General features: G+C 46.1%; 1 protein-coding gene across 1 annotated transcript in view; it reads left to right on the top strand.

The window, feature by feature from the left end:
- The window catches only part of PCOLCE2 (procollagen C-endopeptidase enhancer 2), a 50,387-nt gene that overhangs the window by 12,885 nt on the left and 21,458 nt on the right, over positions 1-16,044 (top strand). The window contains exons 3-4 of the mRNA XM_054039260.1: positions 13,582-13,837; positions 15,051-15,175. Of these exons, the coding sequence (XP_053895235.1) occupies positions 13,582-13,837; positions 15,051-15,175 (381 nt within the window). The remainder of the gene's footprint in view (positions 1-13,581; positions 13,838-15,050; positions 15,176-16,044) is intronic.

Genomic DNA, 16,044 nt, shown 5'->3' with positions numbered 1-16,044 from the left:
GGATGATCGCTTTATCCCTCCCCCCACTGCGTGACTGGTATCAGGGAAGATCCCTGCAGAAACCAAACTAACACCCCTCCCCTCCCGCCCACTATGAATTATCTGGGATGATTGCTGTACCCCCCCCCCCCCACACCGCATGGCTGGTATCAGGGAAGATCCCTGCTAACCAAATGTGAAAAGCTCAGCGCCAATTCCCCTCCCCCCCGTACTTGGCTAACTGCAGGGAAGGATTTCTTTTCAGCCACAGGCAAACAGCCCAGTAGGAACGGCCACCTCTGTCCCCTTAATTAAATTCCCGTATTTCAACCAGGTTACCATGAGCGATATCACTCTCCTGAGGATTACACAGCGAGATAAAGAACCGATTTCTGCTCCATCCCCAGACACGTTAACAGACTTTTCCAGTAGCTGTACTGGCCGCGAATGTCCCAAGTACTCAGGGCAAATTAATAATTAAAAAACGCTTGCTTTTAAATCATGTTTTATATTTTAAAAGGTAAACTCACCTGAGGTCCCTTCCATGGGGTCGTGGTCTTGGGTACTGGCTTGGGAGGGTACTTCAGTCAGGCTGAGAAAAAGATCCTGGCTGTTGGGGAGAACGGAGTGCTGAGTGCTCTCCGCAAGCTCGTCCTCCTCCTCCTCCTCCTCTTCCCCATCCGCAGAATCCTCAGGTGTGGCTGATGAGATTACCTCCGCCTCGGAATCCACGGTCAGATGTGGGATAGTGGTGGCAGCCCCCACTAGAATTGCATGCAGCTCAGCGTAGAAGCGGCATGTCTGCGGCTCTGACCCGGAGCGACCGTTTGCCTCCTTTGTTTTCTGATAGGCTTGTCTGAGCTCCTTGACTTTCACGCGGCACTGCTCTGAGTCCCTATTGTGGCTTCTCTCCATCATGCCCTTGGAGATTTTTTCAAAAGTTTTGGCATTTCGTCTTTTCGAACGAAGTTCTGCTAGCACTGAATCCTCTCCCCATATAGCGATCAGATCCAGTACCTCCTGTACAGTCCATGCTGGTGCTCTTTTTCGATTATCGGCCTGCGTGGTTACCTGTGCTGATGAGCTCTCTGTGGCCACCTGTGCTCTCCTGTGCTGGGCAAACAGGAAATAAAATTCAAATGTTCGCGGGGCTTTTCCTGTCTACCTGGCCAGTGCATCTGAGTTCAGATTGCTGTCCAGAGCGGTCACAATGGTGCACTGTGGGATAGCTCCTGGAGGTCAATACCATCAAATTGCGGCCACACTAACCCTAATTCGAAATGACAATATCGATTTCGGCGCTACTCCGCTCGTCGGGGAGGAGTACAGAAATCGATTTTAAGAGTCCTTTATTTTGAAATAAATGGCTTCGTTGTGTGGACGGATGCAGGGTTAATTCGATTTAACACTGCTAAATTGGAATTAAACTCATAGTGTAGACCAGGCCTTAGTGGATGTTGGTCTGTCATATGAGAAGCTTGGTTTCTATCCCTAACTCTGCCAGAAGCAGTTTTGTGCAACCACTCAGTTACCCCCATCTATACAATAGGTCAATATTTGCCTGCTTCGCAAGGTATTGGGTATGAGGCCTTGCTCAACAAGGGCTGTGAAGTGCACAGAATTATTCACAGAAGTAAGTGGGAAAGCTGAGATTAGAACTCATGGTCTCCTCTTGGGGCTTGTCTATATGAACACTTAGTTCACTGCAAGCTGGTATGTATATTTACCCCGCACTAGCCTGCTGCGCCCCATGTGTCCATGTGAACCTTGCTGATGTGCAACTACTCCCATTTCAAAGTGAGGTCAAAGTGCACTACAGAACATTTTAGTGCACAGCAGCAGGGTCCGCATGGGGCACAGCAGGCTAGTGTGGCATAGATTTACACCCAGGCTTGCTGAGAACTAAGCTTTTGTACAGACAAATCCTTGATTCCTGCTTGGTGTACCTTGGCCTGCAGAATACTTCTGCTTTGCCAGTGTCCTGTCCAGAGCTTATTGTGGCCTGGGACCATGCTCAGAACAGAAGAAATGTTCTAAGATTCTAGCAGCAAGTGTCTAACACCTCCTACTAAGCATGCTGAAATAGGGATTTTCTGTGGTTTATAATTTAGCCAAGTCTGAGTGGATTTTCACAGGGAGGGCAAAAGGCACCTCTCTGGCTCCAGGACCATCCACCTGCCAAATTTAAAGTTCCTAGTCTAAACCCTGGAAGGGGCTAGATCTCCTCAAAGAAATGATTGGGGGCAAAACCCACAAACATTGACTAATTTCCTTAAACCCATTCTCTGAAACAACTGTTCTTGCTGAAATTTTCAAAAACAACTCCGAAAAGAGATTAAGGAAAACTTTGGTCCATATGGTTAAACTTTGGCAGAGTTGTAAGTGACTGAAAACTTGAGCTTATATTGGAAAGTGTAGATAAACTTATCTATGGACACACTACCAATGCAGCCACTACTAAAATGATTAAGACATGTTGTCGCCCCTAAAGGCCAACCGAGTTGAGACCCTTTTGTTCTAGGCACAATACAAATACACAGATATTGGCAGTTCCTACCCCAAAGAACTTACATTATTTTACTTACCAAATGCTTTGCATCTCTGATAATCAGGATGGTTCTATTTGTCTGTTTAATTTTAAGGCCAAAAATTTCAAATTTTGATGTTAATTGACTTGTCCAAGGTCACAGAGTTTGTAGAGTCATAAATAATACCTGGTTGTCCTGACTCCCAGTCCTGTGCCTTAGTCCTTCCTCCATAAAAATAACTTTACTTTACTGTGTGTCAGAAAGGCAAAAAGAAGGAAATTCTGAGAGAATTAGTAGCTGTTACAAAACAGAAGTGCATCAAGAATGTGAAACGTACCCTGCATCCTCTTCCCCTTCAACCCACACTTTAGTGCCTCTGAGTTATTCAGACCAGTCAAGGAGTTAATATGAGCTGGAGAGATGCATATGCTGGAAACATTACACTTTCTGGGCTTCTATAGGTGTGGATAAGTTAAATTTATGTTCTAAACTACATATATATGTTTAGAATCAAACACTCTGTAGTCCCTATAGACTATATTTCCATCTGCTGGAAAAAGTCAGCTACATTTCTGTTTTCCCCACAATGGTTATCCGTTCAAGATAAAAATAAATGGGCAGCTTTTTAAAGGCACTATTGGCAATTAGATGCCTGTCATTTATGCTTTTGAAAATCTCCCCCAAAGCCACTAAAATTAAAATGATAGAAATTCAACTTATTTAGGAGACTGATTTAAAACAAAGGTCTTTGGTCTTTCTCTTTCAAAACTTCCACTTGTTGTTTTGTTAAAGGTTCTAATCTCTGATGCACCACAACGCACAGTTCATTTGTTTAAGCCAGCCAGACCCATGTGTCACCCCCTTCCCTGTGGCAGTGCCAAGAGGTTACCAAGAGTTCTAGAGCTGTAGGAATTTAGATTTCCCAACCCGAGATTGAGGATCTGCCCCTACGGGTGCCCTACCCACCAGATGGTGTAAATTGTCATCATTCCATTAACTTCAATGGAGCTATAACAATTTATACCTTCTGAGGATCTGCCCGAATTTCTGCAGAGAATTTATCTGCATGAACACTAACCCAGCCAGGCAATGCCACAACTTGGTACTACAGAGTTTTGTTAGATATTGTTTTGGGGCTTCTGCAGGAGGCAAACTTTCTCCTGGTTATCTTGGCTTGCTGTGGGCTAGGGAATTGCCAGCTACATAGGGCTTACTCAGGACTGAAGTCTATTGTATAGTAAGTATTAGGTCCTATGTAGGAAGTTTTATAAGCTTGTATTATAGGTTCTTTTGTTCTTTAAATATACGTATACAAAGAAAAGTCATGAATTACTCAGCAACAGATAAAAGCCAAGGCTGAACTTCCAGTCTTACATACAGTAGTGGTGGTTTGCCTGTACTTTTTTTGTGCACAATAGTACAATTTGAAGTTGATGTGCCAATCTAGACTTTCATCCACAGCTCTTAATTTGTTTGCATTTGAGGCTTTAAAATACACCCTTAATGACATTTCAGCATAATGTTTGCAGCTGAACAAGTATTTGATAAAACATCTGAACACTAATCATACAGTATTCTAAACCTCTCCCTCCCCTCTCCAACCCCCCCAGAGAATTCTCATGTAATGGGTGGACAGTACCCTTTGATGCTGCATCCTATGTTGTGGTATGGAAGCTTGCCTTTCACCATACTCCCTCCTCCCTACCCCCCATCTTAACTTTAGTATCAAAACTAGTCAGGATGCTGTCTAGCGAAAAGTGCAATGACATTCCCTGGCTTCTGTAGTTTCAGCCACTCAATTTTAGTGACGTTTTAAGAGTTATGTTTACTTTGCAGGTAAGACCTCAAGACCTTACTTTCCAAGACCTTTAATCAAAATTAAATCAGTGTAAAGACAGTACATATTTAATCTAGTAGAATCAAAATATGATGCTACAGGATAAGCTGGTTATTAAAGAAATTGTAAGCTTTAAATACATTTCCTTAAAGACCTACTGTATTCACTTACTGATTTTAAAACATTTAGTATGTTTATTGTTTAACTTTAAAGGCAGTAGGTCAGAAGAACAGCATGAAGTGCCATAAATGCTGTTCTTCCAGTTTCAGTGCCACTAGTCTCAGCAGCCCAAGATTTGACACTGTTCTGTCAACTAATTTAATTATAGTTTACCTTTGAGTGTAATACAGTTGACAAGCTAATTTGTATTAACAAGGAAAAGTTGTTATTCTTATCACTAGAGCTTTCCTAAATGTCCTGCCTGTGCTGTCCTTTTTCTGTAAGTTTCCAGAGAACATGTTTTGCTTGTTATATTTCTAATTAACTTATTTGTTGCTGTTGAAAACTTCTCTAGTTCTCCAGTTACAGTATTTTCAATAAAGTGGCAGTGGTTCTAGAGGTCAGACAGCTTATACAAAGTGGTTTACAGTGTGTGTGCTTGTTTGCTTCAAACTGATTAAGCAGACCTGTGGATTTCTTCCCCTCACTACCCACTAAAGCCTGGTTATTTCAGAAGCACCTTAGTTTGACCTGGTGACTTGCTTAAAATTTTTCTAAAACATAGCTATTGTACTTTGGATAAGTTTGCCTGGCTTTGATGTGGGTGGTAACAGTAGTGAACATCATTTTTGCAAGAAAAATGTGAACAGGGATTAAGTGAGATAACTTCTAAGTAAATTTAAAGATTTAAAATGGCAGGCTGTAATTTACCCACCTCGGTTTTCTCTGCAATATCCCTCTTTTCTGTTCTCAGAGAAGACAAACATCCTAGAAACAAAATAAATATTTTTTCCTCTATTTTATGTTTCACAATTCTTGGTTGTATACTATCTAAATATATTAGCTTTTTTATTGTATGGTATACTTTAATATTATGACAGTGACCAATAATGCTACTTTACAGTAGGTAAAGTTTTAAGGGGAGTGGTAACAGAATATTTAATCTTATACCTTTGGGTCACTGATTCAGCTCCAACCCAGGTTAATGTTATCATCAGATCGCTTTGAAATCAGTTTGGAAATTGGTACTCTTTGTACAGTTTGCAGTGAACAGGTGGTCATACCACAAAAACAAGAACCAAAACTGTTGTCTTTTCTGGCAGAATCAGCAGAGATTCCAAGGACTGAATGGATTTACAGGAAGTATATCCTCTCACCCCTTAATCAGAGTTGGGAAACATTGGCACTACTGCTGCCTGTACTAGCCTGTTCCATGGCTAAAGAAAAGACTTCAGTCTCTCAGGCTCATTATAGTCTATATCACTTGTTTTTGCTAATAAAAGTCTGGATTTTAAAAATAGTCACATAAATATACCTTGATATAACGCTGTCCTCGGGAGCCAAAAAATCGTACCACGTTATAGGTGAAACTGCGTTATATCGAACTTGCTTTGATCCACCGGAATGTTTTATTGCATTATATCCGAATTCGTGTTATATCGGGTCACATTATATTGGGGTAGAGGTGTATGGAGAAGTTTCAGGAACTTTATTTTTTTTTTGGTTTATAGTGTCTCATGTATGAGCTTTACTAGTCATACTTTGGTTGTGTGTTAAATATTCAAAACAGGAAATAATCTCAGGCAACATAGTGCAGTAATGGCTGGTAATGTTTTTTTAATTGGTTACCCACTGTACTAGTCCATGAATAGGTCCCAGTAATTACATTCTGCCTATCTATGTTCCCTTTTCAGGTTTTCAAATGAACAGGATATTCTTCGCTTTCTGTCCCAAACTGTTACATGGTCTCTGTTAAACAAGTGCCCCGTCAGTGTACTACTCGTAGTAAGAGCTTGCAGGCTCAGGCCCCAACACCTTTCAAGTTTAGAACTCCTGAGCACATGGAATGCTCTTTTGTTTGAGCAACCATTCCCCCTCCCCCAGTTAAATCTCTCGAGAATCAGGCAAGCTGGTGCCTGGAGCTGGCCCTGTCGAGAATTCACCCCTTTCACAGTGTCCACAATGAAGTGATTCAAAAATACTCACAACTTATTTTTCCATAGCTCTTACAAAACCCAAAGCCTTAACACATATGTACATGCCTAACCTGCATAACTACCCTGTTTCCCCGAAAATAAGACATCCTCCGAAAATAAGGCCTACTTACAGTTTTGCCTCTCGTTGTAATATAAGGCATCCCCCCGATAATAAGACCTCCCCGATAATAAGGCATCCACCGATAATAAGGCATTTTTCATTTCTGAAAAATAAGACATCCCCTGAAAATAAGACCTAGCGCATCTTTGGGAGCAAAAATTAATATAAGACACTGTCTTATTTTCGGGGAAACAGGGTATATAACATTATTGCACATACAATTCCTACCATTCATCACCACCATTCATGTCATGTCTCAAATTTAGATGGTAAACTCCTTGGGTTCCAAAAATATATATATGTTTTTTCTTTGTGGATAAGTGTACTGAGTTTTGAATTGAGATCACTTTGAGCATTTTTAAAAAGCTTCCCTGTGTCTGTGTGATGGGGTCTGCTTACCCCAGTCCAGCCAGGGTTACGCCCATGTTATTGACAGCAGAAGTCCCGCCCCCCTGGCACGACTGGGCATGTTCCAAGTGCTCTAGTACTATAAAAGGAGGGAGCCCAGCTCATTCTGGGCTGGAGTCTGCAGGGGAAGGACCTGCCTGGGAAGCTCCTGCAGAGGGCCAGCCACAGCTCCTGGGACCAGGAATCGAAGCCGTCCATCGCCTGCCTGCACCCCGGCGATTGGAGGAACCCTTGGAGACGACTGGTCCTGCCGAACACAGAGGACCCGACATCTCATGGGAAACCCCAACACAGACTCTGGTAGGAAGTGACCCAGGGAAGGTGACGGAGTGGTACCTCCCCCTGGGGAAACTCAGTATGTTTTGGTAGGACACCCCCCCCCCACTGAGCCAGTGGCAAGCTGCTACGCCACTGTTAGGGCCCTGGGTCGAGGATAAGGGGTGCCCCAACGCTATAGCCTCTGGCCGCTAGGCCACGCTGCCCTGTGCCAAAGGGCTGCTTTATAGACTCCAGCTGTTAGGCCCCGCTGCCCTGCATCAAAGGGCAGCTCTATAGACTCTGGCCGCTAGGCCATGCTGCCCTGCACTGAAGGGTGGCACTACAGACTCTGGCTGCTAGGCCATGCTGCCCTACGCCAAAGGGCTGCTTTATAAACTCGGGCTGTTCGGCCCCGCTGCCCTGCATCAAAGGGTGGCTCTATAGATTCTGGCTGCTAGGCTGTGCTGCCCTGCACTAAAGGGCTGCTTTATAGACTGTTACCGATGGGCCACGCTGCCCTGACCCAGGGGCGTGGACCGTTACATGTGGTGAAGAATGTGGGCAATGCCCGGGACCTGCTGAAAGGCCCATTGGAGGGAATGTAGACGACTGGAGCCCCACCGCCATCCAAGATGGATATAGAGAAGTTTCTAAAGTGGATGCTGGAGAATCAGCAAGAGCAAGCGGCCCAACAGTGACAACAACAGGCTCACATGATGCAGGAGATGGCCAGCCAGCAGCAGTTGCAGATGACCCAGCACCAAGAACAACAGCAGCAGCTCCTTTGAGAGTTGGCTGCCCAGTAACAATTGCAACAGGAACGCCTAGTCCAACAAGTGGCAACTCTACTGCGCCCGCCGGGAGCCCCAGCCCCCACACCCACTGGAGCAGGATCTGGAGAGGCTTCAGGGGGGCTACCAATTCACCTCACTAAGATGGGACCAGGTGACAACCCCGAGGCATTCCTGGTCACGTTCGAGCGGGTTGCCACTGCTGCTCGGTGGCCCCCAGAGCACTGGGACAGGCGCATACTGCCTATCGCAACCTTGATCCCTGGGAGGCCTTGGAGTACGCCCGGGTGAAAGCGGCCATTTTAGATCAGATCGGCATTAGCCCAGAGACGTACCGCCAGTGCCTCCGTAAAGAACAGTACCCCCTTGGGGCTCGGGAATCTCCGCCCAATACCCGCTCCACACCCACTAAGCTTCCCAGTCCCAAATCCCGGCACAGGGCCACTCAGACTCCGATTCGAAGGGATTGGCTCCCACAAGGGGGGGGTGAAGCCCGCCAAGGGTGGGCCCTGGACCTTCAGAAGGCCGAAATCGCTGCTGGGAGTGTGGACAAGAGGAACATTTTCAGCAGGAATGCCTGTTCATGGATTGCAACTATAGGCAAGTCTGGGTTGCTGGCCAAAGAGCCTGGAAAAGGGGGCTGGGAAAGTTAGTAGACCCTGTGCGGGTCGAAGGTACCTCCACGAATGCCCTGGTGGACTCGGGATGCAGTCAGACCCTCTTGTGGGAGGGGCTGGTTCCTGACGTTAGACTCTCAGTGGAACAGATACACCTATAGTGTGTACATGGGGACATCCGCCCTTACCCCACAGCCTGAGTGAGGATTGAGATTGGCCAGTGGGAGGAAATCCTCCACATGGGCATGGCTCACAGATTGGCCTACCCCCGTAGTGCTGGGGCGAGACTGGCCAGAATTTAGGGAGGTCCTCCAGCAGTATCAACCCCCCACTCCACAAATGGAAGGGGCTACGCCTGCAGGGAGGGGACTGCTTGGACGCACACCAGAGTCTGACCCGGGGGAAGGGACATCTATGGCGGGGAAGGCGCCCGCCAATGCCCAACAGCCGTCCGTGGAAGACGTGCAGGCAGAGCTGGAGCAAGATACTGATTTTGTGAGGGAGCAAAGAGAAGACCCGACTCTGAGTAGGGCCTGGGAGCAGGCCACCGTCCCTGACTCTGGAGAGGACACACCTCTGAGACCTCTGCAGGGGCCCTGGTTTGAGATCTGGCGGGATCGCCTATCTCGGGTGGTGCAGGAACCAGAGACACCTGAGCCGCTCCATTAGCTGTTGGTTCCCCGGAGGTTGCGACTAGGCCTGCTACAGTTAGCGCATGCAAACCCCTGGGCAGGACATCTGGGGCGGGAAAAGACCCTTCAGAGGGTGGCCTGCCGATATATATATTTTTTTTTTGGCCCGGCATTCACCAAGAGGTTGGGGATTATTGCACGACTTGCCCGGAATGCCAGCGGGCCGGACCGAAGGGTGTACCCCGAGCACCGTTAATACCCCTGCCCGTGGTCGGAGTACCCTTTGAACGCATCGGAATGGACTTGGTTGGACCCTTAGAAAGAAGTAAAATGGGGAATCGCTTTATTTTAGTGATCATGGACTACGCAACACTTTGCCCCGAGGCTGTTCCCCTCCGAGCTGCTACGGTGCCGGTGATTGCTGCCAAACTAGTGAAGGTCTTCGCTAGGGTCGGGATACCCGGGGAGATCCTGACTGACCAGGGTACTAACGTATCCTCTAAACTAATAGCAGAGCTGTGCTGAATATACGGACACTCCGAACATCGGTTTATCATCCACAAACAGACGGTCTAGTGGAGCGTTTTAATGGTACCCTGAAGTCCATGTTGCGGAAGTTCGTGGAGGAAGACCCCAGCCCTTGGGATTCACTATTGCCAGCCCTGTTGTTCGCCATAAGGGAGGTACCCCAAGCATCGACCGGGTTCTCGCCTTTTGAACTCTTGTATGGCAGGCACCACCGATGGATCCTGGACCTCCTGAGAGAAGACTGGGAGGCACAGGAGACGTGAGTACTCGGGACCACCCAGTATGTGCTACACTTCTGAGAACGGCTCCGAACCTTGGGGGCTTTCGCCCGGGAGAACCTGCTGTGAGCCCAAGAAACGCCGGAGCCTAAGAGATGCAGGAACGGATATATAACAGAGGGGCTAAGGTACGGAGTTTCGCCCTGGGGACCCTCAGCCAAATCAAAGCTCCTGGCCAACTGGCAGGGGCCCGACAGGTCGGGCCAGTAGATTACGAGGTCCGGTTGCCTGGATGATGGAGGGACACCCGGACATACAACGTGAATCTATTGAAGGCCTGGAAGGCCAGGGAGGCCTTATTCATCACCCCATCGCCCCCGGACCCAGAACTTGGACCACTAGCCAGGGAACCCCTAGACCCAAGGCTGGCTATGCTCTGGACTGGCCTCACCACGGCTCAGCAGGAGCAAATATCGCGGCTCATAGAGGATTTCCCCAACGTTCTATCAACCCGTCCGGGACGAACCAACCTTATGAGCCATCATATTGTGATGACACCCGGTCAGAGAGTGAGGGACACACTGACCGCTGCCCCGGAAGATGTGGGCCATAGTACAACAGGAACTGGATATGATGCTTGAGATGGGGGGTAGTCGAGGAGTCGAAGAGTGAATAGCGCAGCCCAATCGTTCGGATTCCAAAACCCGACGGGACCACCCGATTCTGTATAGATTTCTGGAAGGTTAACGCTGTCTCTCGGTTCGACGCGTACCCAATGCCCCGGGTGGAAGAACTCCGAGAACAACTTGGGGGGGCGAGGTATTTGTCAACCAAAGGGTACTGGCAAATCCCTCTTACACCAAACTCCTGGGAAAAGACCGCCTTCCCAACACTATTCAGCCTTTTCCACTTTGTAACCATGCCGTTCGGGCTACACGGAGCCGCAGCGACTTTTCAGCGGCTGATGAATAAGCTCTTACTGTCTCACAATCGATATGCAGCAGTGTATATAGACGACATTTGTGGTCTATAGTAACAACTGGAAAGACCACCTCAGACATCTCACTGGGGTCCTCCAGTCCCTTAGAGCAGCCAACCTGGCGAAATGCGATCTTGGACAGGAAGAGATGACCTATCTCGGGTATGTAGTAGGAGGAGGGAAATTACGCCCACTAATCAATAAGGTATAAGCCCTTATGGATACACCCACGCTCAAGACGAAAAAACAGGTACGCCAGTTTTTGGGACTGGCCAGTTACTACCGCCGCTTTGTACTGGAATTTGTGTCTATAGCTGCCCCCCTTTGAGACCTGACGAGGAATTCTTAGCCGTGACAGGTGCAGTGGTCTGACCCATGCGACAAGGCCTTCAGGACTCTGAAAGAACATCTCACACAGGAACTGGTCCTGTGACACTCTGATTTTTCAAAGGAATTCATACTCCAAACGGATACTTCAGAGATAGGCTTAGGGGCCATACTCTCCCAAGAACTGTAAGGGGAGGAACACCCAGTACTGTACCTGAATCTCAAATTATTTCCTCGAGAACAACACTACTCAACGATCGAGAAAGAGCCCTGGCCGCGAAATGGGCTATTGATGCCCTGCGCTATTATCTACTGGGGAACACCTTCAAACTGATCACTGACCATGCCCCCCTCAGGTGGATACACAGCATGAAGGACGTGAACCCCTGAATCATGCGCTGGTACCTGTCGCTACAACCATACGACTTCCGCGTGTTTCATCATCCGGGTAAGACTCATGCTAACATGGATTTCTTTTCTAGACAGGGAGGTGAGGAAGGGGAGATGGACCGCCCCCGGGGGTCCTTCTTACAGGGGTGTGTGTGTGACAGGGTCTGCTTACATCGCACTAGCCCAGACAGGATTAAGCCCATGTTATTGACAGCAGAAGTTCCGCCCCCCTGGCAAGACTGGGCATGCTCCAAATGCCCTAGTAGTATAAAGGGAGAGAGCCCAGCTCATTCTGGGCTGGAGGCCGCAGGGGAAGGACTTGCCTGGGAAGCTCCTGCGGAGGGCCAGCCACAGCCCCTGACTGCACCGGGAATCAAAGCCATCCACGGCCTGCCTGCACCCCGGTGACTGGAGGAACCCTTGGAGACGACTGGCCCTGCCGAACACAGGGGACCCGACATCTCATGGGAAACCCCAAAACAGACTCTGGTAGGAGGTGACCAGGGAGGGTGACGGAGTGGTACCTCCCCACTGGGGAAACTCGGCGTGTTTCGGTAGGACCCCCTGCTGAGTCAGTGGCAAGCCGCTACGCCACTGTTAGGGCTTTGGGTCGGGGCCTGGTGGAGTTGGGTGGGCCCGGGCCCCCCTACCAGGGCTGCCCCACCCTATAAGGGGCGCCCCAATGCTATAGCCTCTGGCCGCTAGGCCACGCTGCCCTGCGCCAAAGGGCTGCTTTATAGACTCCAGCCGTTAGGCCCTGCTGCCCTGCATCAAAGGGCGGCTCTATAGATTCTGGCCGCTAGGCCATGCTGCCCTGCACTGAAGGGCTGCTTTATAGACTGTGACCGACGGGCCATGCTGCCCTGACCCTAGGGGCGTGGACCGTCACAGTCTGTTTTAAACATATAACTATTTCTATCCAAATATATTCTCCATTTAACCAAAGTTGTTTTTTTTTTTTAGATGCTTTTTGTTAAAGCCGCAAAACAGCATTAGGCCTTAGTGTTCCAGGAACCAGTGTTACCCTTAACCAAAAAGTAATTTAAAATGTAACTTGTGTCTAGACCCTTATTACCAAAGGCTCTCTTATCATCATTGCATACTAATAGCTTGCTTGAACTCTGTATCCAACTTGTAGTTTTACTTATTCTTTATTAAAACCAGTATTTCCACTACATCTATGGAACTAAATGGGTTCCATTTAGTTGTTAATTTTAGCTATGCAGTTTTAGACATAAAGTTTCCTTTTTTCTTCTCTAAATTGATATTGTGTTTATTAAATTACTACTAAAAGTGATCAGAAAATGTAAAATCCCCCAAATTGAACAGCTTTATTATAAACCCTTGAATGCCACAGATAATCAGGATGAGAGGGGCAAGTGAACTAAATTCAAAATTGATTGACTGGTTCATATTAAAAAAAATGGCCCTGACATTAACCAGTTGGTTAGCTCTCCATTGATGAGTGCAAAGGTGAATGTGACATCACTGGCAGAGGATGTGCTTGGGCCTTAGAGTTGCAGTTGAGTTGGGATGTGATATTGAATAGCAGTTATTAACATTTGTCAAAGCACCTTTTTGAAGAGAGGATGCTATGCAATAGGAAGGGAATACTGCAACAGAAAAGGATGGAGCTGGGAACAGAGAGGGAGCATCCCATATTATTTGTTCAACATCTCATCTGTACTTGAATGAAGAATTTTGATGGTAAGTTGGGGAAAGGAACTTGAAAATATACACAGTTGAAAACGCAAACAACAGTTATGCAGAGCAGCTAGTCATGTAGTGATGATGACAATGATGTTAAGATACGTTACTCTCTCCCCTCTACAGGTGCCTGAAGGAAAGGTGGTAGTTCTGTCTTTTAGATATATAGACTTGGAAAGTGACAACTTGTGCAGATATGACTTTGTGGATGTTTACAATGGTCATGCCAATGGACAACGCCTGGGCAGGTTCTGTGGTACTTTCAAACCAGGTGCCCTTGTGGCCAATGGCAATAAGATGTTGGTACAAATGATTTCAGATGCCAATACAGCTGGAAATGGATTCATTGCTATGTTTTCTGCAGCAGAACCACATGAAAGAGGTATTTTACAACTATGCAAATATTAAAGGCAAACATTCAGAGGCTGTGCTAGCCCATCGGGGGCCCTAAGCAGGAATATTTCTGGGGCCACACCTTACCCTTCACCCATCCCCTAAAAATACTAATTGCATTATTTCCGCAAACCAAAAAATATACCAACACATCATATGCTAATATACTTGTTAAAAAGTCCATGTTAAATAAGATGAATGGTATTTTGGAAATAATACTCAATGGGGGCCCTAAGCAACTGCTAAGTCTACTTATGCCTGGCGCCACCACTGCAAACATTATCTTGTCTTTTATAGAATGTACTTAGACTTTGAGGCCAAAGGAACTTTTAAAGTTAAAGTAAGGTTTCCTACTTCTTTGAAAGTTATAATATCCAGAACCCTGCATCCTTGTTACTGAAAGGATACAAAAATGAAGAAGCTGCACACTTGTGTTATAGTCAAGGATAATGTATTCACCACAGTATTTGGGGCTGGGAGGAGGAGGAGAAATGAAGCCCTAGACTGGCACTTTAAAAAAAGAAGTCTTCATTTTTGTTAAGTTAGAAAGTTGTGTTTTTTTTGTTTTTTTCCCATTTTCAGTCATGGATATTGACTCCTGTTAGGCATAGATGCCAATTCCTAAGCTTTTCTCTCACCCTCAATTTTGCCATGGGGGAAAATAGTTTTAATTTTGTAGTCTGGGGACAAGGGAGAATCTTTTGATCGGCAAAGTTAATCTTAATACACTGCTATCATGGATCTTACAGAAAAAATATAGAATATGTTAAAGTCTCTACAAAGTAAAGAGACCAGCCACAAACAGTTTTTAGTTTCTTTACTATGGACAAAATCCTCCCCATGGGCACGGAGGGCCCTAAATGCAGTGGAACTAGCAGGGTTATGTTGCACAAAATGGTGTTGCTGCAGAGAGGCTATCCAGTGGTCTCTAAAACCCCTTACACCCTGTGAAGTATTGCTGTGCAGTGGCTCTAGAGAAAAGTGTCAAGTGAGCTGTATCTTCAGCTACATGTACCTACAGAGGAAGAACTTCAGGCTGAGAGCATTTTCTATGGGTCTCATCTGAGAACCCCTACACAAAAGCTTATTTCCTTTGGCTACACACAGGAGTTGGGAATTTGGCTGTAGTGGAACAGCTGTATTAAATGCATTACACACATGCCCTGTGCTTTTGGTCAGTATGTTATGTTTTGTATTTCTAGGGGATCAGTACTGTGGTGGACGACTAGACAAGCCTTCTGGGTCCTTTAAAACTCCTAATTGGCCAGATCGCGATTACCCAGCAGGAGTCACTTGCTCATGGCATATTGTAGCCCCAAAGAATCAGGTGAGCTTTGGTATCTCTTTTAACAGTTACCCACAAAAGTTAACATGTAGGTTGGCAATTTATAATAGTTACTTTGATACTTCATTATGCTTCATTTTTGTTGTTGTTGCCCAGGTTTCTGCTCAATAATCTGTATCATGGCAGGGAGTACACAATGATTGAGGCATGTTTGATAGGTTACTTTTCATAACTATGTTAGCTTCCCAACATTCTTTTATATGCCACCCAGACTTTCCTATTAATCTTCAGTGCATGACCATAATCTTCCAAATGAAAAAGCTGTCCCTGATAAATGTATTCTTCAGATCTTTAATTCTTTTCCATTTACCAAGGTTTTCCCCCCCCTTGAACTAGAGGCTGTACGTCAGCTTAGTCTTTCCTGTATTCATCTTTAATCCACATTCCTTGCTCGCCATGTACAGGTCATTTAGCAATCTATAGCTAGGCAGTGATTTTAACAATATTGTCTGTAAATTGCAGATTACTTTGATGCTTCCCATTTATCTCCAGATGAGCTTGAAAACTTTCTACAAGCTTGTAGTGAAAACTTAGGATAGGATTTTCCTTTTGAATTCTTATTCTTGAGATCCTGTCCCCAGGAATGTTTTAAGCGTCCAAATAGACATATTTTCTATAGATTTCCATAGTGCTTCTCTCAGTGCTGTATAGTTTCCAATGAGTCAAGGGCTTTTTCTCACCCACAAAACCAAGTTTTGTATTATTCACCACTTTTCCTTTTGGCTAGCGAACGTGAAGGTGTTCTACACTTAAAACAAGCCATTCAAAGATTCACCAGTCCACTGGGCATATTTTCTATATAGATACGGTTTCTACCTTTTTATTAGACAAGGACTCAATCAAGCCACACC

Source organism: Malaclemys terrapin, chromosome 9 (genome assembly GCF_027887155.1).
Source record: "Malaclemys terrapin pileata isolate rMalTer1 chromosome 9, rMalTer1.hap1, whole genome shotgun sequence".
NCBI classification, from domain to species: Eukaryota; Metazoa; Chordata; order Testudines; family Emydidae; genus Malaclemys; species Malaclemys terrapin.
The sequence above is the reverse complement of the archived record's forward strand: the minus strand, read 5'-3'. Positions and strand labels throughout refer to the sequence as shown.